We start from the raw sequence: 25,007 nt of genomic DNA, 5'->3' as shown, positions 1-25,007 counted from the left end.
ACTCGATAATGCTGCTTCTGTAGCGGTGGTGGTTATCAAAATAAAAATGCAACTGCCAGATTCTTTTACATATATATTTATATCAAAAAATGAGCGCGCATGTTACAAACTCTGGGCTTAAAGGGTACGCGTTAAAATATAACAACAAAATTTAAATATTAAATAAAACAAATCATATATAGTACATATATCATATACGGACATATATGCAATATACACATATATATTTAACTATAGTTGCCGTTTCATTCTCAAACAGCAGCTAAATATATATCTTTTATTTTGTTTTGCTATTTCAACTCATAAAAAAACTAAATGTACGATATTAAAAGCAATCAAATACGCAATAAAAATAAAACGCACAGACACTCCCTCGCGGGAGAAGCCGAATAAAACTATTAACAATTAAAAGTCAATATTATCAGATGTGTGTTTATAAATTAAATAGCTACCAAGTTGGTTATTTATAGTTTGTTATATTTCATATTTTATATATTTATTATTAATTTATTTTTTATTGATTGGATTATTACCTAATTAGGAGCTTCAAGATCGTTGTTGCTTTATGTTCTTAAAAATTAATATTTATCAATTAATTATTAACGAGATTTTCTTTTTGTTTTGCAATTTTTTCTCTCTTTTTATTGTTTCTTTTTTCTCTTTTTTGTTGCGGCTAATTTAAGCTTGTCAATAAATCATGTTCGTAATTTAAATTAAGTACAATAATACTTAATCTTTACAAAAATATTGTACAATTAATGATTAAAAAACAATTTACATAATAACTAAGACTGTAAAGACACTTGAAATAATTACACGAACTAGATTTCGAAATGAGAGGGAGTTGCAATAAATAAATAGAAGGAAATAAAGTCTCGTTTAAAGCCCAAATTGCACATAGTTTGATTGTATTGTTGTTTAATGATGGATGAAACACGATCTGTATGGAAGCAAATGATTCCGTCAAGCGGTGAATGGTGAATGCTAAATGATAAATGGTGAATGGTGAATGTGGGTGGCGAAGTGTGCGGGAAGGGGGTGTTGAAGAAATTCGATTCGCGGCCGTGGCATAGTGTAAGTATTCGTATTCGTTGATTTGAATTTAGGATGTATGGAACAACGCCCTGTATAATGTACAGACAGGCGCTGCCAGCTGAGACTAACCGGGTCTCGCACTGCCGCCTGTTCGGGTTCGAAATGATAAAATGATAAACGTAGGTGAACCGATTAGATATACATAACACTACTATACTTAGAATTTCTGGTTTATGTTTAGTTAAATGTCATTATAGATAATTTAACATACGCCTTTGATATGGTGTTGTTGCTTTTGCTTTATTGCTGATATCGTTAATTAATTCTTTTCTTTTCTTTTCATTCATTTTCTTTACTGTTATTTTCATTACCATTATCCGCATTTGCAATACGCCCTAATCCTCCTCTGCGCGTCGTCGTCGTCGCACTGCTTTTGCTAACTTTACTTGGAGTTCTGAAATGTTTGACTCTTTCTTCTCTAACTTTAAAACGCCTCAAAAATATGTTCATTTTTGTTTTATGTCTGCGGTTGGCATGTCTGTCTCCCCACTTGCACTTAACTTAATTTCTGGTAGGTTTAATATTTTTGTTTTTGTTTTGTTTGTTTGTTGGTTTTTGTTTTTAGTTATTTTTACATTTAGTGTAAAATTAATATTAATTTTAATGTAAATACAAATACAGCTCATACACATAAATTTATGCCTTTTTCAACTTTGTAAACTAAGCACAAAAATTATGTTTATCGTCTTGTCTTTTCTTGTTTTGTTAATAGTAAAAACATTGGCTTGTGCAAGTTTTTCCTCTTCCCTCTCTGTGGTTTTACTTTGTTTTCTTTCCTTTCCTTTCCTTTTCTCTTCCATTCTTTTTTAATTCTTTTTGCTAAAGTAAGAAATTTAAAATGAACTGCAAGTGCTGCAGCAGCAGTGCGCAGTGTTTGCCTTTCTCATAACTAAAATTAATAAATTTCATTTAAATATGCTAAATTTTTGGTTTAAATTTACACATTTATTTCGCTCTCAATAAATAGTTTTGTTAAGACTTTTTCTCACGCCCGAATACTTGTCGAAATATTGTCCAAGGAAATGTTTCTTATTTGTTGCATATTTAACCGTATCCGTATCCGTTTCTGGTTCCGTTTCAAAATCTTGATATTAACTAAACAGATATCTGCCTGTGGGATAGGAGGTTTGTGAGAGGGATCGGATCATGGGATCGCGGGCAGGGGATCTCCTTATTTTAACATTCATTTTATTATTTTTGGTTTATTCCGGTTTATGTCGTTTCGTTTTTTAATTTGTTTTTTACCAATTAAACGTTACATATTATACAATTGGATAAAATGGATTCAAGTGTGAAAAACAGGAAGCAGTACAAAAAATGGTTAGTGTGCTTTCTGGCTTGCGTTTTGTTGTGTGAGAAAGTCGTCGTCTTCCATTTTTTGTAGCCCCATTAGCATTTTCATGTGTGTTTCCAGTCGCCACGCAAACGCATGTAATGTCCTGTAATATTCTATATAGTGTGCATAGTGTGTTGGCTTTTTAACGAGTCCGTACCATACATAGGACGACAGATAAAGGGTGTCTGAATCATTGAAGATGAGTTCAGTTGTTCTATGTAAGTGGCTCGTAAAAAAGTACATGCGTTTGCGCCGCCGTGGTATTCTGGTTGGATTTTTCTTGTTCTGTGTTCAGTTTATCAATCATTTGGATGCTACAGCATTTTCCCCTTTACTGCTGGCACTGGCGTGTTGTCGCGTGTATAATTTTTGTAGTTTTTGTAGTTTTGGTTGTCTTATGCCCTCTGCTTGGTTATTGGTTATTGTGTAGTGTGTTCTTGATGGGCCTGTTGTTGTTGGCCTCGCTTACACAATCGTTATCAAATCTCAATTGTAGATGTCCACCTTGGAGTCGACCTCATTCTCCTTCTCGATCATGCCCTCGTTGGTGGCATTGTTCCAGGCTCCGTTCATGCTTTTCGAGGAGGAGAAGCACAGCTTCATGATGAATGGGAATTTGGTGCCTATGTGGAGAGGGGGAGAGCACGGATAAAAGAGGTATAAAGCGATGTGGTTCCTTCACAAAAACATTGATTATAGCACATATATATTTAGATTTGGTGTAGTAATGTGTATAAGTGTTGTATATTCTTGAATTTAGTTTTTCATTGATTTTGCTGGAGGAGTCTTCGATTGTGTGTTTCACGAATGGATGGATGGACGGATGGATGATGGGGGGGGGGGGGGGGGGGGGGGGGGGGGGGGGGGGGTTGAATGAAATGGGATTATAGGCTGATATATATATTAATTAACCCCCAACTGCCTTCTCAGCCCTGCCCTGACCGATGCCATGCAATCAAGGCCTGAAGTCGTTGGGTACACAGCCCGCAGTTATGATCCCACAAATATACAATATGTGGGAGCTCTGCCTAATATTAGTATATATGCCGCATATCAATGGAATCGAAATCACTCATATGTGAAAACTGTTACACAATGCACACACAAATACCCCCACAAATACGCACACGAGCCGATTCAGAGTGGGAGAGCAATATATTTGCCTTCAGCATAATTCTGCTGCCTGAAAGTAGGCAATGTCCCTTGTTTGCACTCGGCATTTCCACTCTCGTTTCCATTTGCATTTGCATTTCCCCATTTGCTTCGGTACGATTGCGTGCGGCGTGTGGTGTGAGGCATGGGTGTGCATACGTGCACGAGTATTTGCATTCTTTACACTTTTAATTACTGTTTGCGATGCACTCGAGCGGCACTCGGAGCAGCAGCAGCAGCAGCGTCAACAGCAAATAACCAAACAAGGATATCGACAAAATTATGCGAAAGGGAATGCCACTCTACCAAGATGTTCCTAAGCGCTTTCCCCACAAGGTGTAAACAATGATAATACTGGAAAATGTATGCCAATGCCAAGCCCATACTCGACTGAACCAATTTTCTGGTGGCTGGGCTTGAAGAGACATCCGATAGTGGCAGAAGAAGGCCGGCGGGGCAAGACTTTGGCATAGTTGATTTTCATTGCGGACAAATGATGTTGCCACATTTATATTGGCCATGTATACAAGGCTAATAACAAACGATAGAGTGGCGGGGGCAAATCTGCAGCCCCAGCCCCAGTATGCGGGAACTGGTGCTGGTGAAATTTTTATGTGAAAACTTTTATTGGTCGTCAACCCGTTTGAAACCGAGTCCCGGGTCCCAGGTCCCGGGTCTCGGGACTAATTGTTGGAGAAACGCCTCCAGCGAGCGACCCATTTATGAATAACTGCCAACTGGAATTGTTTATCTTAATGACCAAATTAAAATTAAAATTTTCATCGCGGGCAACGAAACTGGAAAGTTTGCTGGCCAGAAATCAGCCAAAGAAACATGAAAGGTTAAAGTTTGCATTGCGTGGAATGGGGCTGGGGCTGGGGCTGGAGCAAGAGCAGGGGCTTGGGGTGGAGGTGGAGGTGGGATGGTGTGGAGGGGTGGCTGCTGCACAACAGTTGAAAGTCAAAAGGCCATGCGAAATAGCTGGCAAAACTTTTGACTGTCGAGCAGCGAGCAACGGCAAGGGGCAGGAGGTGAAGGACTAAAAGAGGAGTACAAAATAAAACAAAAATTCATGTTGCCTACTTATTGGGGCGTGTTTTTGGAGGTTTTGATGAGAGAATTTCGTGTAACTTTTGGATTCTGGGGTGGCCATATAAATTTGACTTTTTCTTCTTTTTGAAAAAACACTTAAACACAACACTATCTCACCTTTACCCTCAATAGGCAGATGGTTGCACTTCATGATGGCCAGGACCGCCTGCGAGATGTTGGGGAACTCGATCAGTCCCGACGACGAGCGCTCGGTCTTCAAGGGGAACAGGCGCACCGATGTGGCGGGCACATCCTTGATGTTGAAGATTCCAATCAACTGGTCCTCGGTCAGACCGGGTGGTGTGTTGAAGAAGTGCAAGATCTGTGGAGAATTCAGGGGGAATCAATGAGTTTGCGATACGGGCACATATCGAGGTATATTGCGGGTCTTACCTTGCTCGGTGGTTGAATGCGATTCTTGCTGGCCTGGGCCGGCGATAGGAAACGATTGTTTTTGGAGCCAGTATACTCTTTGAAACTGGGTGTGTGATCCGGCAGCAAGAATGGGTTGATCACCTCGGATAGGAAGTTTTGCTTGGAGAAAGCAATCTGTATTTTGCCGCCAGTGCCAACGGGAATGTTATTCAAGTGCTGTACGCAACGCTCAACGGCCACTGAATCGCCCATCTGGACCATGGCGGTGCCCTCTTTGGTCTTTAAGAACTTGATCTGCAAGGTGGAGAAATGCGAGTGTGTGAGGTTAAATTTCCGTCAATATGGAACGAGTTTCTCCCTGCAAGCGATGTCACCTCAATGCAAATAAATTCAATTATAGTGGGTAAACGTGTGTGAACCCCACCCCCCCATGTGTTCTCCGTCCGTGCCACAGTTGACCTTTGGCCATGGCTCCTCCCTGGCTGATTGAATTGCCACTCTTGTCGCTGCCCTCTCCCCGTTCCTGCCTCGTTTAAGCCAAGCAACGTTCCAAGCAATACACTTTCATTGAATTCAATTTAAAATTTCTTTCAAATGCAATTACATGACAGAATGGTGCCCTTAATTCTCCGCTCATTGTGAGGAGTCTTTCCCTCTTACATATATGTTTGGGGCGGGATGCCAGTCCAACCCCCCCCACCCCCACCCCATTGTGTCATATCCGACTCTCCCTTATTGGGTCATCAAATTCTATCGTACGTGCCCAATTGCCAGAAATAGCTGAAAATATTTTCATTGCCTGTGATTTTTACTTGACAAATATTCGATATGTCAGTCCACACTCTCGTTGGAGTCTGTCAGAAATGGATAACGCTGATATGGCGAGAAAAGTTCAACTAATTTTAATTGGATGAAGCGGAAAACTGAAACTTTCTATTCAAATCGCATCGCGGGGATCGAAGCCCGAGTCTGATCTCCTGAATTTATCGGCCATCCGCTCATTAGCTCATTCAATTTACTTTTCACCCCTAGTCTTTGGCACCTCGCTGCAAACGAACTGCAGAGCTGTAAAGATAATTGACCATCATAATTTCCAAAGCAGTAATTACAAAACACACACACAGAGGCACAGGTGAAAGTGAAAAATCAATGGAAATGCTGGCGGCGAGGCGACTTGGATGGTTGGTTGGATGGTTCCCCCGTTCGTTCACTCGCTTGGTTGGGTTGCATTGGCAAATCAATTTGCTGGACCCCGCTGCAAGCCATTGAACTCAATAGAGCATAGAGCGGACTCCGAGTCCAAGTCTAAGCCCGAATTAAAACTGCGGTCCGAGGGGGGCCACGATACGAGCCAATGCTGAATGTTGAAACGGGTTTTCGCAATCCCCAACAACAGCAACAGCAACATCAACAGACAGGTGAACAGGTGGACGGCCAGGCCCGCCAGCCCCTGTCCAAATTGGGCGAGTGCTGCTGCAATTTGGCTTTTCAAATGCCTTCATTTGGCGCATTGATGTCGATGGTTTTTTTTTGGTTTTGTCAAAGTCACCGTCACCATTGCCGTCGCCGTCGCCTCGACACATGCACGCACTGAAAAGTGAGCCTGGCATTTTGGCCCGAGATTTTTTCAATTGCAGCTTCGAGACTGGCCACTGGCTGTATTGCAGTTTTGGGGTCAAACGAATTTAATTATGACTGCAGGCCGCAATGATTGGAGGAGGCTTTCGACTTCGGTCTTGGGCCACTTTGGCGCCGCTCGTCGCCTGCAAGTGACGGGGGAAAATTGTTTTCCATTGTTATAACTGATACAATTACGACAGACTAGTTAGAGGAAGGAGAAAATGGTGGAGCCCCCCTCTGCCGTCTTTTGGTTGTGCAACTGAAATGTTTTATTGTTGGCTAAGAGTTGCATGCATTGTTTAATTCTTGAGAACTAGAGCACATCATGTGTTTGCATGGCCCCTTTTTAATTGTCAATAGTCCAATCGACTGGTTAATATTTAAAACTAAACAAATGCCCGAATGGGGTTTCATGTGTGAGGCCTGCTACAACTCAGTGGGTCGCAATCGAAACGAATACGCTCGAATCGAGTTTAGGCCTGAAGAGAGGGATGGCCCAAAGTAAATAAAACGCAAATGGGGCTTATCGAACACGAAACACAAAAGCGAGAAACGAAACGAATCATAAAAGTAAAACAATGTATAAAACTAAATATAGACCATAAATCAGTCAAGCAGAAAGCGGGCAGATAGCCTCTGGACTCGCCCCATTCCCAGTCCGCGTCCCGGAAAAACAAAGGGATAATGAAATTACAAACATGCAAACAGAAGGCTAACACAGACACACACCAAACACACATAGGCAAACAGCAGGACATCAGGACATCAGGACCAGAGCCAGGGCCACGGCCACTGGCAGGACTCTGGGCAAATCAAAGAGCGCTTCATGCCTGGATGGCCATTGCTGGTCAGCGGCGGCAAACATTCGGTGCGTGTCTAATGAGCTGTGCTGTTGCGTGGTGCCACCCATTCCTGGCCCTCCTGGCGCTGCTTTTGCCACCCCCCCCGTTGCCTTAATTAAAATGCGACCCGCTCCCCCAGCGACCCCATCGCTTTGTTGTGCAATGTGGCATGGTGTCTGCTCTGCCATTTGATTTAATTGCTCACGCGCTGGTCGGCAACAGAGGAACCATCGCGGCTGGTTCTGACCTCTGGCCCCGCCATCGGCCTCAGCCTCAGTCCCTACCCGAATCCCATTTCCACTTCCGTTTCCCCCAGAATCTATCCAAATGTTTTTTTAATGCGCATTTAATTGGGTGCGTTCCGTGTGTGTGTGTGTGTGTGTGTGTGTGTGTGTGTGTGTGTGTGTGTGTGGGAGTTCGCCTTTAAAGACATCCTCGATTTTGCTTTCGTAGCTTTTGGCCCTGTCAGCACCGACCTATTTGTGTCATGCCATTTAACCTGAAAATCAATTTGATGATGACTTCATCGCCCAGCTCCAAAAATAATTACCCAGCTTGCAAATGGCAACGGCTTCCAGAATATGCTCCAAATACCAGCGGAATACCGATACACCCGCCCGTATACACATCGTCTAGAGGCCTCCATCAAATTATAAATCACAAAATGCAAACACAATCCAATTTTGTCGCCTCTCCTTCTCCGCCCATGGCCGTGCCTGGGTCTCGGTTTGGGTCTGGTCTGTCACATTTGACAGCTTTCTTGCCGAGCTTCGACAGGTTGAAATTCCATCTACGGCCTACGTTTTTCGGGAGGTTAATCAAATTTTTCCAGCAGAATGTTTATGCCAAACCCTGTTAGGACTCTGTCGCTTCTTGAAATCGACAACATCCGCTATGGCAGGGAAGTTTTATTTTGGCCAACACCATTCCAAATGAATTCCTCTGCTCATATAAGGGTAAGGATATGCTGGCTTCGGTTAGGCGCTGTCTAGGTTTATCGTTAATTTACAGAAGGTCTCATCCCGAATACTTTCCCATGGCATTCCCATTAACACCGACCCATCGGGGGTCGGACAAAAGAGAGGAGAAGGAAACTCACTTTGATCGAGTGGCCATCAATTCCTCATTCGCAATTCAAACATGTCGGCCCATAAACCGACACACACGCGGGCGACCACCCACACACACACGCCGCACACTTATACAGATTTTATAATGAGACAGCGGCCCTCCCCCCCTTTGCTGAGGCGTGTGGGTGGACCGACTCTGTGTGGGTGGGTGGGTGCATCGATGCGATGAGAAAGGAAGGCAGGAATGGCGAGAGACAAGCCAGAGAAAAGAGACCAGGAGAGAAATGTATGTGTTTGCGGCTTAGCCGGCCAGTGAATAATGTTTGCGCATAATCATTTTTAATGGCTAATGAGTAGTTTCCGTCTTGGACAGGAAGTTGGCAATAAATTTCCACCAATCCCTCGCCCACCCAGTCCAGGGCAAGTGTCAGAGCCAGAGCCAGTGCCAGAGCCCAGAAATAAACCGAGCTAAATGGCCGTGTCCTGAATTATCGCCCCCCCCACCCCCAACTAATGGCCGGAGAAGAGCCCTGTCTAGAGAGTGGGCATAGTATTTGCATGGATAATGTATCTAATGCCGAGGTCCGCCAGATAAGAACTTCGATCGTGCATTCTCAAGGTGATTTTCTCTGGATTCGAATGGAATTTAGAATGTATATGAAATTCTGACTAAAAAACCCCTATGAAAAACGCTACGAAAATGCTTTGCCCTCGGCCACTTCAGTGTTCGGTGAAAGTTATTCCTGTGGTCCCCAGTCGCCTTGACTCGCTTTATCGCAGACATAAAGAAAACAAAACATGTCATGGGGACCGACGAAGAGAACCCACGTCGGTGTGTCCTTGGTGAGCGCAATTGTCAAAGGACGCACACCCACACTCGCACTCCAGCTCCCCTCTTCTGGCAAAAAAAACAAGGAGGGGCGGAAGCCATAGTAGCTATAAAGTGAAAGCAGTGGCAGTGGCAGTGGTAAAACCCAAGAAAGTTTTTAGCATTTGACTTTGATGTCAGTGGCAGGTGGGGGGGAGGGGGATGGATTCGGCCAGGCACATGGCACATGGCAAAGGCGCTCCATTTATCCACTAAACGCTCCCCAAGCGAGTATTCCTTTTGGCTTCCTTTTCGACTCACAATGAGAGCATTTTGAATTGTCATTTGGCAAAGCTTTTAAATGGATTCCTTTTTTGGCCGTCATCGTGTTTTGATTTACAGCGACTACCCATCGTTTTCGCATTGTTGGAGGAAAAGCCCCCGGACTTTAGGACCCCAGTACCCCTAGCAATCCCTAGCACTTAGCCAGTGTCCCCATACCGCCTTCAGATAAAGCTGATGACGCTGCACTGATTGCTGTCCCGAGGCATGCCACACACATATGGCTGCGGTATTAATCTAAAACGCTTTATCTAAATGTCCCTGCCGATCCGGCTGGCCAGAAGCAGTACCCTGCTAGTGCCATTGCCTCTCCAGGCGGTGTCCTGGCCTCGTCCTTTTATTGCCTTTCGTTTTATTTGCGCATTTACAAATGGCCCACAGACACAAAAAGTGTCTTGCGGTTCTCCACCCGCTCCATCCGTTCCGTCCGCTCCCCAGTCAAACACCTTTTGCCCGAGCTCTTTTTCGGCCAGGCCCTCGACACAAAGTGCTGACTGACTGCTGACGGCCAACGCAAAGGCAATGAAACGCGTGTTTCCCATTTTGTCAGCTTTCCGGCTAAGTGCAAACTGGGGATATTTCTTTCTCCGTTTCTTCACATTCTAAAAAGGTTATAAAGCAAGGGGGTTTCTCCCTAAAGTGTGGTTTTTAAAGAAAATTGAAGTCAAAGGAGCTTTCACCTTAGCTCGTTTCTAAAAATCATCAAAGGCTCTGCTCAATTGAGTATTGTCACTGTGTTTCACTCATTTTTGGGTTGGATAACTGCATCGCTTGTGTGTAATATATGTATTTCGTAGTAAAGGTAAATTGCGACTTACCCGGGCCACGTTGCCGTACAGGCACACCAAATTGAAGAGCTTATCCGTGTTCGAAGTATCATGGTCCAGGCCATAGACCATCATGACAGCGCCCTGCATCAGCGACATCCAAGAAGAAAAAGAAGAAAAAAGGGAAGAAACGGGAGAGAACGGGAAGTTAATTAAAATTGTGTCTGGCAGGGAGGATCCGGCTTTGATCCGACTCCGTTCGATGGCAGCGTGCGCCCAGAGATTGCCGGAAATTCAAATAATATCCGTGTGATGCAATTCGTGGAGGTGCCACTTCAGAGGTGCACGCTGTCTTCGACACCAATGTGTGTGTGTGAGTGTGTACATACTTCCTCCTGCCACCCGCGGCGAGAACTCACCTGAGCCTGTCCCTGAGGTGTGAAGGCGACGGGAGCATTGCGTCCGGGCACCACGCCGGTGGGCTCCTTCATGAGTCCAGTGGGATGGATGGAGGCGCCCTTCCAGTTGTCCGGAGTGGTGGGATGATATTCGGGGGCTCCGAATGGCGGGAAGGCGGCGCCTGGTCCCAATAGCGGTGGCTCTTTAAATTGACAAAGATTGTGCGATTGAGCTGGGGCAACTAGTTGATGGTGTTGGTGGTGATGATGTGGTTGTTGTTGTTGTTGTTGGTGGTGGTGGTGGTGTTGTTGTTGTTGTTGTGGTGGTGCATGTTGTTGTTGTTGTTGTGGTGCAACTGCATTTTTGTTCATTGATTTGTATTGTAAGTTTTGCAACCGATTGCATGCAACAACAATAAACGTTAGGCAAATCAACAAAATGAAACGAAACAGAAAAGGAAACGTATTCGGATTTAATTTAAGCCAGAATTAACTTTAAGACTTAACGTAAAAGGTTAGTATTGGATGGATGTACGTTTGATTTGGTTTTGGTTTTGTTTATTATTGTTGCATGCCCCAGTCCGCAGTTCTGAAGCGTTCTTCTAATGCCAAACCCAACCAAACCTCGAAAACCACGAGCCAGAGCTCACAGACAGGACACACAGAGATGCCCAGCCTCCTCGGCGGCATGGGTGTGGGTCTGATATTTTTGGCCGTGGTCAGATGAGCTTTTGGGAGGGGTTTCGAAGCGGTTTCGCCCCTCCTTTTTGGCTGTGGTTTGGCCATGCAAGTTAATTGAATTTTTAGGCTGGGAGGGAAAAAATGTAGCGAATACGAGGATACGCCACCAAATTGGTCTGGGCTTTTCTTCGAGCTGCCATTTTGTGTTTTGCTTTATGGCAGCTGCATTGGATTGGTCTGTGTGTGTGTGTGTGTGTGTGCGGAGACCGGAAATGGCCGAAAATGGCCAAAAATAGCCCATAGCTCTGGCACTGAACGAGAGTCGCCTGGTTGATCTACAATCCAATTTTCGCCCCACTGTGCAGAAATAACAATAAACATTTCCGCAACGTCGACTTCTGGCAGAGCCATCGACAGGGCCCCATCCCAGCAGAGGCGCAACCACAGCTACAGCCACAGCCACAGCCGCAGCCAAAGTCGGGTAAATCTCCCACACACAACCCACTTATAATTAAAGCGGAAACGGCTACAAACTGTCAAAATGTCGCGGCAAATATGGCGGCACAGGCAGGGCGGGGGGAAGAGAGAGAGGCGGTGCCACAGCCCTGGAAGACATTTAATTAACTTTAAAAGTGTCGCACATGTGGCAAGAGCTGTTGCCAGTCTCTAGTGTTGTTTAACCCAAACACTCTCTAACTTAATCACTCGCAAAGTAAATGCCTCGCACAGGGAAGGCTGGACGGGGAGGGACTGCTGGGAAAGGCGTCCCACAGAGTCACGTCAGGAACTGAATTTGCATGTTATGGTCTTGTTATGGCAGAGCGGAGCTGCACCAGGACTCCATTCCAGAGAGCTGGGTTTTTTTTTTGTTTTGATTTGATTTAGTTGCAACGCTCGCTGTCGCTGGCTCTGGCTCTGACTCTCCTCTGGCTATGCAACAGAGAATCCGAGCCCCGACACGGCTAGTTTGTTTTTGGACTTTGGGGCTACCTGACAAAATATTTGCATAAAAATCCACACACCCACACGCGCCCACACACACCCATGCGCGACGAATACATCGACAGGCAACCATTTTTATGTTGCTTGTTAGTTTTCAGCTTTCCATAGTTGTTGTTTTTCGCAGGAGGGCGGAGGGGAGGGGAGAGCACAGAGCACAAACAAACGTAAATTGATGCAATTTTTCACTCGCCCTTAATCCGTTTGAATTTGGGTGAGAATTTTAAAGCGTTTGCCACCCGAAAAGTTGGATCGGCACGTTTCAATTCAGCAAAGTTTTGCCCAAGTAAATAATCCCCAATGAAGTTCAAGCGGTTGGTTGGTCGGAGGGTGGCGGGCGGCGGTCGGACAAGCAAATGAATGAAATATTGCTTAGACCGTTCTCCTTTCTGCTTCTGGCTCTGACATGCATGCTAATCCTCCGTGTCACCCCCAGAGCGATGGCCGAGAGTCAATAACAGCCAGAATAAACTGTAATAAGTGTTCAAGGGCCAACAACATTGTGGCCATGGCCTGAAGCTGCCCATACGGACCCAGACCCACGGCCAGACAGTCATTCATTTCAAGTGGGTGGCGTTGCCTGCTGCTTTGGCATTAATTGAAATTCACAGCCCTCGCTGATTTGCCGCTGCAACACGGCGCGTATGCGTGACGCCAGCCAAGCGAACCTGCCAACAACTCCAGCTTCCGCCTCCGCCTTTTAGCTGGTCCGTCCGCCGCTCCAGCTCCAGCGCCCAATCAAGTTTCAGCCACAATCTGCCCGGGAGGGGCAGGAGGCGGCACAAGGCACAAGAAGAAAAGAAAAATTCTCGCCCCGGGCTGGACGACGGTGTCGGAAGCGTGCCTAAAATGTTTAAGCATTTCGGGAATTGTTGCATGCAATTGCTGGAAAATGTTTCGCACGCAAGGCGTCGTCGACACCATACCAGAATGGCGGCAAGTCCGAGCAGGTGTAAATTTTCAGTGCGCACAAATTATTTTAGATTATGTGCTGCCGCAGCGGGCACGGGACGGGAGAGTGCGAGTCGGAAGTCGGAGTTTAGTTCTGTTTTATGGAGCGCTAAGTGTGTGTGTGGCCGCCATTTGCATATAGAAATGTTTCCATGCGGCTTACTTAAAGGACATGTGTGCCACAATTAAGCACTTTGTTGGTTTGCAATTAGAGAAAGTTGTGAAAGCGTATGCCAACGCAAACGCAAGCGCCCACACATATGCATCCGAGAGTATATGTTGGGGTTTGAGAGCCAACAATTTGTGGAATTCCAGACAGCTACATGGGATCTATAGCAACGGGGGAGCCTTGATTTGAAAACGGGATAACTTTTAGAAAACTCCAACAAAGAACCCATTTCCCTGTAAAAACCCATAAAAGCTCTGTGTGTGGGTGTAGCCTAACCCTAACCCCAACCCATTCCACATACATACAAATACTCGTGCATATTTTACGTTTATTGGCAGCAAGGAGAGGGGGGGCAGGCTCTGAAAGTATTTGTGCTGCAAATTGTTGCATACATTGTGGCGTAGCAGATGGAAACTGGAACGGGAAAGCGATCCGCATCAACTGTTGCCTTTCGCTGGTCCACTGAGCAGTACAAACCAAACTGGCTCTGGAAGCAGCAGTATATTCCCTTGAATTCACCCTCCACTGTGCCCCTTAATTGCAATTTGCTTAAATGTGTGGGACAATATCTTTCAGTGGCCCGCCCTCCCTCCACCCCATGTTCGGTTGTTTACAAGCCAACAAAATGCAGTGCATCCCTCAGCGGTTGCAGAGTTGCTTAGGCGAGCTTTTGCACCCATCGCCTCCCCACCCACCATCCACCCATATGCACCATCTCTGTTCAATGATTTTCAATTTGTTTGCGTCAAAGGGGAGCAGCGACGGCAACGACAGCAGCAGCAGCAGCAGCAGCAGCAGAACGAAACTGTACCGAGCTGCAAAATATGCCAAGAGTCATGACAACGCACCCATCGGGGCTGTTGTACCGTTTATCTGGGGCGCCATGCACGGCCACGCCCTGGTCCGTACTCGCACTGGTGCAGGCTCCAAGCCCCTCTCTAGCAACAGCAGTGCTGTGTTTGCGACTCGTGCGCCCCCGTCCTGTCATGTGACATTAATTTTCCCCATCGCAGTTTTCCTCAACGCTCTCTGGAATATCCTTCCCGGCTCTGGGCCCCCAAACAGTTGGCGTTCACGTCTCGCATAAACATTTCCATAAGCAGCTTCAAAATTGAATTTGTTTTCATAAGCAAAACTATTATGCTGGCAAAGAGTTGTCCCTGGATGTGACATGATACGAGAACGAACCTTCCCCCCCCCCCCCCCCCCCCCCCCCCCCCCTCCCGCCACCTGTTCCTAGCGGAAAAGACTGTGAGGAAAGTGCCGCTGCTGTATGCCAGGGAAAAGCGTAGGGCAGGGGTCTGGTCTGATGAGCTGTGGGTTGATTATGTGACAACGCGCCTGATTGGTTTTTAATGCGCCCAAACTCTCTCCCTATCTGACTGGCAGTTTTCAGGCGGCAGGGCAGGATAGCGGATGGTTTCTGTGCAGTTTTTCAGAAACTTTTCCAGAACGAAACTGAAATTCAATGCGCTTTATCCAGGAGAGGAAATGCCATTGCTTATCAGAAATAAATCGCAGGGTGGCGCAGAGCCACCTCCGGGCAATGAGCCAATTTATATGCGATGCGTTCCGCACTCCCTCCCCAGCTTCACTGCTCGAACCCGTTCTAGTAGGAGAAATTAGCCTAGAGACCCGATAAGCAGGGTTAGCAGAAACCGCCAAGGCGCAAAAGGAGGGAAAAGGATTGCGGAACTGCTGGCGGGAGTGGGTGCTGGAGCCGGCTGCAAATAAATTTACGCTTAATTCCCATGAGCTTAATTACATTTACGGCGGATTTGAATAATACAAACGCATGTAATTGCTGTGTGCTGTGCTTCTGCCACCCCCATTAGGGGGGTGCGCGGGCGCGGCACTTCTTTCCGGCTTCCCTCTGTCTGGGCCTGGGGTTATGGCCAAGTGCAAACATGGGCGCAAACAGGCAACAGACAACAGACAACAGCAATAACTGCCAGGAAGAACAAATACGCAGAACGTTGACGCCGGGCAAGGACAAGTAGGAGAATGGGGACGACCACGAGCATGAGGTGGAGGTGGAGGTGGAGGTGGAGCAGGACAACATAATTAGAGACGCCAAATGGCATTTAAGTTGTGTGCCACTGTGTGCCATGGGCCCACAACGGCGTACCGATAAGGCCATGTGTATAAGGATTTATAATATAATTCATAATCACACACACCCCCGCATGCTGTTGTGTGTGTGTGTGTGTGTTCTTTGCAAATTGAAGCTGGCCTTGGCCGGACCCGGACTTGGCCTCAGTCTGAGGTTTGCTCTTGGCCTCGCCTAATTATCGCATTGGTCAACATTTCGAAGCTCTGCTTTAATGGCATGCAAACACACACACACGCACACACACACGCCCACACATGCAATCAGACACCCCCTCACAGGTACAGACACCCACTTATAGGATCCGGTCATCCGGTCAGCAAAGAGTAACTGGGAATGCACTCAAATTCTTGGACAATCCACAAGCTTCTTGAGTTACTCAATCCCAGAACTATGTAGTGCCCTTCAACGTACATTTCCACATATAAACACATATATTCTGTGTGGCTACATTTGCTGAAGAGAAAATATTACGGGGGGGCTGGCACTTGCTCGAGCGTTATGTCGTGAGGGCCATCGATATCCCTCAACTTTATTGGCTGGTTGGATCCTTGTTGTTTGTTGAGCAACGACTGGATGACGACGAGTGTATTGACTTTATGGGAAGCCAGGTTGCTGCTCCTCCCCCATACGACACTTTGAAGCGTTTTTCTAGTTAATGGCTCTCCTTCGTCTGCAAACAAATGCCATGGACATATCTACAGTGGAATTACCACTGAATATTTATGATTTCCACTGAAACTTCCCAACTAACTGGCGACCCATTAATCAAAGTTCCGCCCGTCGAAGTTCTACTGTACGTACATTCATACATAAGTGGGATACATATACTACATACATATATACTCTTTATCATATTAAACAAAGTGCCCCAGCAATGCGCAGGCTACGCCGCTCTCATAACGAATTCGTTCACGTTACTTAGTTTCTGCTTTGATAAAGTTTCTGGCTTTTTGTTCGGCTGGCGATACGATACGATAGATAGATAAGTGGGGAAAAGCGAAAATCGATAGTGCCATAAAAAATACAACAAACAGCAGCAAAGAAAAGCGAACGAAGCATGGCTAAGTACAGAGTGCAGCAGCTGGGGGACAGTTTTGATATTGTAATTTGCGAAATTGCACGATTCTGGGCGGGCGCTGAAGTTGGGGCTGGCAAAAAGTGCTAGTGGCAGACGCATTAGCAAAATTTACAATTAATTGCTGTGGAAAATTATACAAAAGTACGAGGCGGCGGACAAAAAGGCGGCCACCAAGCTACACCGCCTTTTGCCGTTAGCCAGATGCACAAATTAATTACAAATTATTAGGAGTCGAAGCGAGAGGCCAAAAAAGCTGCAGAGCCACCAGCCGGTGTCCTGCATAAATTAACCAAATTCGTTACAAAGTGGAGCTGGCTTATCGCCCTTCGCTCAAAATTATGCCAAGGAACGTTACACACAAAAAACTGCTCAACATAAAGCTTTTTATAGAAGAAAATTAAAGAGGGAAAGCCAGTAATGCTTTAGACGGTAATCTGGTCCTATCTCAGCGGGGCGCGAGGCGGGATTACGAGCCAGCGAGCCAATTGAGAATGCAATCAAAACGGCAAACAATAAAGCCTTCAATAATACCGCAGACGCTGATGAATTGCCAGGCATTTCTGGGCAACGACTTCGGGGAAGGAAGATGGGCGGAAGTTTAAAGCAGCCCGGTGCGAGTACGCCAGTGGCCAGTGCTCTGCGATCTAACAGTGTCTTCGCAGTCATCAATCACGGGTTCGTGATTGAAGATAATCGACGCAATATTGCGTGGAGTGGCAAAGTTTCCATATCCCAGGTCCACCTCCCACTACTACCTTCCCACTGCCACCACCCTGAAACAGCAACTACATTGAAACATTTTTGGTTCAATAGTTTCCTTTCGGCTTGAAGCGAAGATGGGCGTATTGGACTGGTGTCCATTAGCGCTCGTTAGTGGGTCAGCAGTGGAGCCCTGGAGCGGTTCACCCATCCGGCGACAGCGACATTGTTCTTGTTCGACACGCCATCTAGCGACAGCCATATCATCGCCTTCGCCTTCGCCAACCGCCGTAGTCGTTAGCTGCGTGCGCCGTATGCCCCGCTGTTGACAACAATTTGATTGATCGTCCTTGATTGATTGATGCGCGGAGGATGCGGAAACGGAGGAGTTGCCTCCTCTTAGGGATGCGGAGACGGACAGTCGGACAGGCGGCAACTTTAAAACCATTTGCAACTTTTATTGATGCTCGACGTGGATTTAATTATGCCCAGCATTCGATTCCCGCAAGAGCCGCTGGGCTTCGAGTGGGTTTTTCTGGCGTGCCAATCCAACGACCGCAACATGACACAATTTGTCATTTTCAATTTATTGAATTTATTGAATTACCATAAACTACAAGCGACACAATTTATATTTTTGGTCATTCGGGATGCGGTTGCCTGGTTTTCTGTTTGCCTGGTTATTCCTGTTGTGCAGATTGCCCCGATCTCCGAACCCCTTTCGTCGGCTTTCCCGGCATTGTTATTGGATTTCACCATGAATTTATGGTGGGAAAGATGCTGTGTTTTCGTCGGTTGGCACATCTAGATTTACGGCCCGACAGTCACGAAACAGCAAAAGGTTTATGGGTGAAAACGCAAAAAACGTTAATTAAATTAAGTTTGGCTGCCGCAGACCAGAGCAATAATGAAACCATCAAAAAGTGCATTAGGCGAACAAATATTGGGGAAAATGGGCAAAAGGCAAGGGAAAAGCAAACGAAATGCGCTGTCAATCAGGAAAAGTAAGGCACAACAATCCGGCCAGAAGATAAATAAAATGCGGAGGAGGAACCCCGTTATAATGCCACGAAATTAAGCCACTCCACGGGCCAGAGGCCATATGCATACTATATTTTGTATACCCGACTGTGTGTATTATTTTTGGGCATACAGCGGCGTTGGCCAGGGCAGGGATAAATGCAAACAAACAAGTCGAGCACCCCATCGTAGCATTCGCTTCGCCATATCTTTGAATGAGTATGAGTACTTATGCAAATATTCATTCGCTCCCAAATGACTCCGAGGGAGTGTGTGTCGTATTAACTAAGTGATTGGCCGTCTTTGCCCGTGGATGAGGATGTGGATGGCCCCAGGACGGATGTGCGTTTAATGAACGCCCACATAAATCTTTGAGTGACTCGGATCCCCTGATCCCATGGAAAACAGTCTTTGGGACAAGGGGCCATAAATATGTCAAGTGAAACGCTTCCCCCTCCCAACGCATAACATGCATACACACACACACATACATATGTACATCCCCATTGGTATTTTTATGTATTTTTAAGTGTTTTGCCATCATACTGCCACCTGCAAATATACCACAAAAGTGTAATACTATGTCGTGCGGCACGACATCTGCTGCGAGTGGTGCTGCCTCCGATGCTGCTGCTGCTGCTGCTGCTCGTGGGCGTGGCACGGCTCGTATTGGACAGAGTCAGAAGCGGAACATTTAAAAATAAAATGCGCACACAGTCGAAGAAGGCGAAGAAGGAGGAGGCTCATGCGAACATTTTATTTTAGCCACTTTTGAAATATATTTTTAGCCACCCGCACCACCGCCACAGCCGACAGCCGCCCTGCAATTAAAATTAATTTATTTGGCAATTATTGGCCATTGAAAGCATTTATTTTAATTATGGTGCAAATTTGTTCGGCTTCGTCGTGTGCTCTGCCGAGAGCAGAAATTATTCAAATGGCCATTTCATATTTTTATGACACTCTCTGACGGTGTAGGTGGGTTGTCATAATCTGCTGCCTTTTTGCTCGATTAAGAAAACGAGCCATAATTTCAATTGCTGCAGGTGGGGACAACATTAGGAAAGTACTCTCTGAAAAGGCTCTTTTGATCGATCCAAAGATCGCCACAGGCAGCACAACAGACGCCCCTCTGCTTCGTGGAGGGCACTAAAAACAAAGCACCCCAACCCCCGGCACTCACAGGGAAATGATTTTACTCGTATTTCTCCCCTGCCCGACCGGGTTCGACGATTTCAATGAAAATTGCGTGCATTGAAAATTATGCAAATCGCCAGGCAATAACAAGACAATGGGAAAAACAGAAAACAAAAAAAAACGTCGATAAACGAAACGTCAAGGGGAAACGTGAAAATCTTGCCAGATACAGCTGGTCTGTTCACGTCATCCACGTTATCCACGTTATGGAAATGTTAATGGAGCGCCGTGGAGATACGCGCCGCAATTGAAAATTCATGCAAGACAAAAAATTTAAATTGCATTTTGGTTGGAAAACAGAACCGAAATTGATAAATCTCTCGCAAAATATTTTCCACATTGAGATGCAAATATGGCCAGGCAGGCCGCTTTTGATCTATTTTGTTGAACGAGCGCGGCCACCGAGCCATTGTATTATTTTGTAATTGAACTTGGGCCGCCGCTGCCCCATTCCGATGGTAATTAATTTTACAGTTTGCATTTCATCAAAAACTGCTTTTCATCCCCGCCGCCCCGACCATTTTCCGAGCGAACAATGATTGATTCGTATGTACGTCCGAATTTGATTTGTGTTCGGTTTTTCAGTCGTGTTTCTGCTTCGTATGTGTGCTCGGTTTCGGTGCTTGTATTCGTGTGCAGTAAAAGCTGTGTGTTTAGTTTAGTGTTGGTAAACGGTTGTAGTTTCAAATGTACTTACGGCTCTCAAGCATAACAACATTTTCGGGTATAGAAAACAGCGACTTACCTGCAAGTAAGAAGTAAGAAAATATATAGTTAATGATCTGTGCAACAGTCGCCAGCGGCACACAAAAATATTTAACAATTCGAACAGTGAGTGAGTAGTACAAGAATTCAATTTGAATAATTCCATCTGTGTTGAACAGTGTTTAGTGACAAATGTTGACTCGGGGAAAATGTGAATTGGGAATTGTACAACACTGGAGGCTGTCAGCTTGTCAGCTGTCAGTTGTGAAAAAAAACGACTATGCCGTCATCACTTTTTTCTGCCAACTCATGCCTTCCGAAATTTTACGTGTCGATGTGTGCGTGTGCGTGTCCCCTTTGCACTGCAAAAGACGCGATATGATGATTATTCCACTTGCTTACCGTTCGATTGGAAACCGCAGCCATTAAAGGCCTGGTTCATCGGCTGCCGCTTGCGGTAGGCAATCGGAGTGGGCCCCATGTGGCCCCCGCCGGTGCCGGCGCCGACGCCGCCACCACCACCGCCCATCAAGGCGCTGGCAGCGATGTGGGTCTGCACGTAGTTGTAGTTGCCCTTGTTGCCGCCGAACTTGCGCGGCTGCGGCACGACAGCGCCATGGACCAGCTGCGCGTGCTGCGGCTGCTGCAGCGGCTGCTGCAGCGGCTGCTGCAGCGGCTGGCCCGGCAGCGGCTGAGACTGCTGCTGCGGCTGGGCCGACTGCCACAGGAAGGCAGTGGCATTGGCGTTCAAGTTATTCATGACTCTCGACACAAAAAACGCAAGCCGAACGAAAAAAAATAACGTAAAGAACGAAAAGACCACAAAATCGGCGATCGAAAAAGAAAACTTTACAAAAAAGTATCACAACCGAAAAAAAAAAACAAGCAGCAAAACAGTTTCACTAACACAATCTCACAACACAAATTTTTTCTTTACGGTTTTTTGTTCGTTTTTCGATTTTTTTTGGTTTTCTTTTTATTTCTTTGGTTTGTTTTCCGAGTTACTTGTGTAAATCCGTGCACCTCGACGATTTGGAGTCTAATGATTTCAGAGCTCGTATTTCCTTGACTAGAAAACTAATCCGGCCTACTATGTTTCTTATTAAATTTAAAAACTGTTCTATGTGTTCTGCCCCCCTCCCTCTCTGACAAAAGCAATCGTGAAGTAAATATCGATATGCAGCCTGGGACAGTGATACTCGCATTCGATAGAAAGCGAAGAAGAAGTGGCCGGGTTGGAGGGGTGGTAACTCTTTTCGTTGCAAAGGGAAGGAAAGATTGAGAGGAAAAGGGTTGTTGTGAATAATGGAAATTCGTGAAAATTGATGGCCATCGCAGGAAAATCAAGGAGGCATTGCCGTTCGCTGTCACAAAGAGTTAATTCGGAGTGTCGGTGGAAAGGGGCAAATTCCTTAAAGCTGTTTCCCCCATTTGCAGTTCTTAAACAAAAGACACTTTGTCGCCGCGGCACAGTTGCCGGGCGAGAAAGAAATATGGCACATGACAAAGCAAAAAAGTTGCTGTTGCCAAAAAGCCGTAGCGTGGCCATCCCCACACCCCGCTCGGTTGCAAACGCAGCCCTTCGTTCCTCTGTCCCGCTGCCTTGGAAGAGTGCGCACCCAGAATGACTCGACAAGGAATGCATTTGTGTCTGCCTCGGCTTTTGTCGGTGTCGGTGTGCATGTGTGCGTGTACGTGTGAGTGGCAGTGTGTGAGTGCGGAACGTGGCCATTGTGGCAAGTGCCAGGGAATGCCATACGAATGAGAAGTCCATTTGGTGGATGCGGCAAGCTGTGGATGAGTGCGAGACCGGGACGAATACTTTTGGTGCAACAGCAACCCAAACAAAGGCTGCGGACAAAACTTTAACCGCAAAAGTTTTTATTTACTGGTTGTAGGGATTTTCCTCTCGGAGAATCCGCAGCAGGTGAAGCAACTTCTTGCTCGGTGCGTGGCCAGAAAAACATCAAAGTTGCATTAAGTGGCAGCCTGGAAGGCACATTAGGCAAAACACGAAAAAGACAACAAAAAACCCTTTCATTGTGTGTTTGCCAGCCAAATGAAATGCTTTAAATGTACCTACAACTGACAGCTACCTAGAGAAAACTGTCATTTTGATGGAAGCATTTATTGAAATAATTTAACCATTTGGTGCCCTCCTACATATATGTATGCATATATGCTTCGAGTCCATCACTCTCGAGAGGTGAAAAGCGCTCGTGTAGAATCGCAAAATGGATTACCTAATGAGAGCAGAAGTGCATTTCATTAGGCCGGGTCTAAGCGCATGGACCGAGCTTCGCTCTTAGCCCCACTTGACCCAATTCCCCGTCCTCTTGGCCCTGGGGTTAGAGTGCGTTAATTGCTGGCACTGCCAAAGCTTCGAATGGGTTGACGGAAAGACGCGACTGACTCGGGCTCAAGGCTCAAGTGTTTTGGGCACTAACAGATTTACTGAATTATGCAACTGTCTGGTGAAAGGAGGGGGATGGGAATTGGAGCCTTTCGACCATAGATCTCTTACAAGCCATTAGGTATGCATGGGCCGGCCATCTATTTCTGTTGCAGATCCCATCAGCATCCGAGCCGCATTTGTGCTGCTCAATCATTGAATTCCTTTCGATTGCCAAGAATAGAACACAACAATGGGCCCACATTTGACAATGCAATGGCACAGTGGACACAAACACACAGCCCAGGCATTTTTAATGAAGTGTATCTAATATAGAAATTAATTAAACCCAGCAACAGCAAACGACAGCAGTTCGGGCCAGGCCAAAACAGAGCAGACACTTCTGGTGGCCATATGCGAGTAGGTTAGACTCTGGGTGTGGATTGCAAGACATTTGCCAGGGTCACCATCAGCATCAGCATCAGCCTCAGCAACAGCACCACCAGGGAGGGATCTGCCGTGGCGGTGGCGGTTGGGGGATTTCCCCCATCGTTGCCTTCACAGGTGACAGCACAAGTTCAACGCGTTGAGGAAAAACAGCAACTCAGCTGGTTGCCACTTGCCCCCATTCATTTGCTCCTTCGTTCATTCATTCATTATGCTTATTAGGTTTTGCTGTCAGCGGGTGTCGGAAGACCCAGAGGGAACAAGAGAAGAGGAGAGGAGAGAGCTTTGTGTATTGTTATTCTGGCATATTTATGGCATACCATACCCATACCAACATACCACATACAGATACAGACACAAAGCAGACAAAATTATCAGAGGCTGCGTTTAAAATTAATTACATTAAAATGTCGTCCACATTCTCGGGGCTATCTCGAGGCTATCCCCTCGGTGTCTGTGTCGTATATCATAGATTTTACATATTAATTACTGAATGCACATCCTAGAAATCCCCCAGAACGACACCGTTTCGCATCTCTACTTCCTCGTGCGAGTACGAATATGTGTACTGGCCGCGGCTCAACAATTTCCGCAAAGAAAATTTCACTTTTCTCCCTGACATGTGACGACTATGGACATATGGGGGAAGCGGAAAGGAGATGCGGGTGCTTCACCTCCAAAGACAGCGCCAAAAGTGTGTGAAAGTTGCCCGAGAGTTTGTCGTGCAATTAGAGCAACATGCAACTGCGACTGCGACTGCGACGACGACGACGTCCAAAAGTGGACGACGACAGCTCTGGGAAACTGGCGATCTGGCTGGGAAATGCGTTTTCCGCTGGCGATGGCACAACTTGAAAATCAAGTTTTACAATCTTGTTGCTGATGCTTCTGCTGTTGCTGGAGGGGAGTACAATGTCCATGGCCAGGCCAGGACAGGCCAGGCCAGGAAATGGTACAGCAACAATCAGGCGGCCAAAAGCGGTTTCCACCAACTCAACGTGTTTTTCGCTGCCTTTTCTACTATTCGGTTTCTCTTCCTTTCTGACGATGATGCTGGTGCTGATGCTGATGCAAGCAAATCGAACGAAATCGAAATCAATTTCGGAATGTGCGTGGTGGCCATGGAGCCATTGAACCGCGCTCATCAGGAGCCATTGGCCATTGGCCATCATCGCTATCATATCGTCGTGGAGCATGGCGCGTTATGTAAGCATCGGAAAACCCGTCGAGGCACATCTAGTGCGACGTTTATTTGTTTGTTTTCCATTGAAGCAGCGCCAATACGAATGCTACACATACTCGTCCGTATAGACGAGTGCGTGAGTGGGGAAACATTGTTGCGGCGAAAGTTTTCCTCTGGCTTCAAACTCCAGTTGCGCGTGCCACCAGACACTGGGGAGGACATGGTGCCTGACCATCGTATTTGATAGCTCTTGGCCAACATGAGCCATCAAAACTGGAGCACAATTGCCAACCGCCGCATGTTGCTTTGGCTGTGGCTGTGGCTGAGGCAGTGGCAGTGGCAGTGGCACTGGCACTGGCATTCGAAGGAAGAATGTGGCCAACAGGAAGTACAGCAGTAATGCGGTGTAGCGAAATGGCAAAATTGGCGAAATGGGAAATGGAAAATGGAATATTGCGAGCACAAGTGGATGGAGA

The 25,007-nt window shown here is 46.3% G+C and overlaps 1 protein-coding gene across 6 annotated transcripts in view; it reads right to left on the bottom strand.

Annotated features, from left to right (window-relative positions):
* Window positions 1–2,306: 2,306 nt before the first annotated feature.
* LOC6590633 (heterogeneous nuclear ribonucleoprotein L) overlaps window positions 2,307–25,007 on the bottom strand; it is a 96,518-nt gene continuing 73,817 nt past the window's right edge. For 2 of the 6 annotated variants that reach the window (XM_026985197.1, XM_026985198.1), the window contains exons 6-10: window positions 10,919–11,100; window positions 10,551–10,643; window positions 5,069–5,344; window positions 4,793–4,997; window positions 2,307–3,054 (exon numbers count right to left, since the gene is read on the bottom strand). In XM_026985197.1, coding sequence (XP_026840998.1) covers window positions 2,918–3,054; window positions 4,793–4,997; window positions 5,069–5,344; window positions 10,551–10,643; window positions 10,919–11,100 — 893 coding nt within the window. In that variant the 3' untranslated portion in view covers window positions 2,307–2,917. Of the gene's footprint in view, window positions 3,055–4,792; window positions 4,998–5,068; window positions 5,345–10,550; window positions 10,644–10,918; window positions 11,254–20,501; window positions 20,550–20,911; window positions 21,317–25,007 lie in introns of those variants that run through there. The other 4 variants (XM_026985202.1, XM_026985200.1, XM_026985201.1 and 1 more) reach the window with 4 other exon arrangements.

The sequence above is a fragment of the Drosophila persimilis genome, unplaced genomic scaffold, assembly GCF_003286085.1.
Source record: "Drosophila persimilis strain 14011-0111.01,24,50 unplaced genomic scaffold, DperRS2 tig00000002-arrow-pilon, whole genome shotgun sequence".
NCBI classification, from domain to species: Eukaryota; Metazoa; Arthropoda; class Insecta; order Diptera; family Drosophilidae; genus Drosophila; species Drosophila persimilis.
Note: the sequence above shows the minus strand (reverse complement) of the source record. Positions and strands in the feature narration are given on the sequence as shown.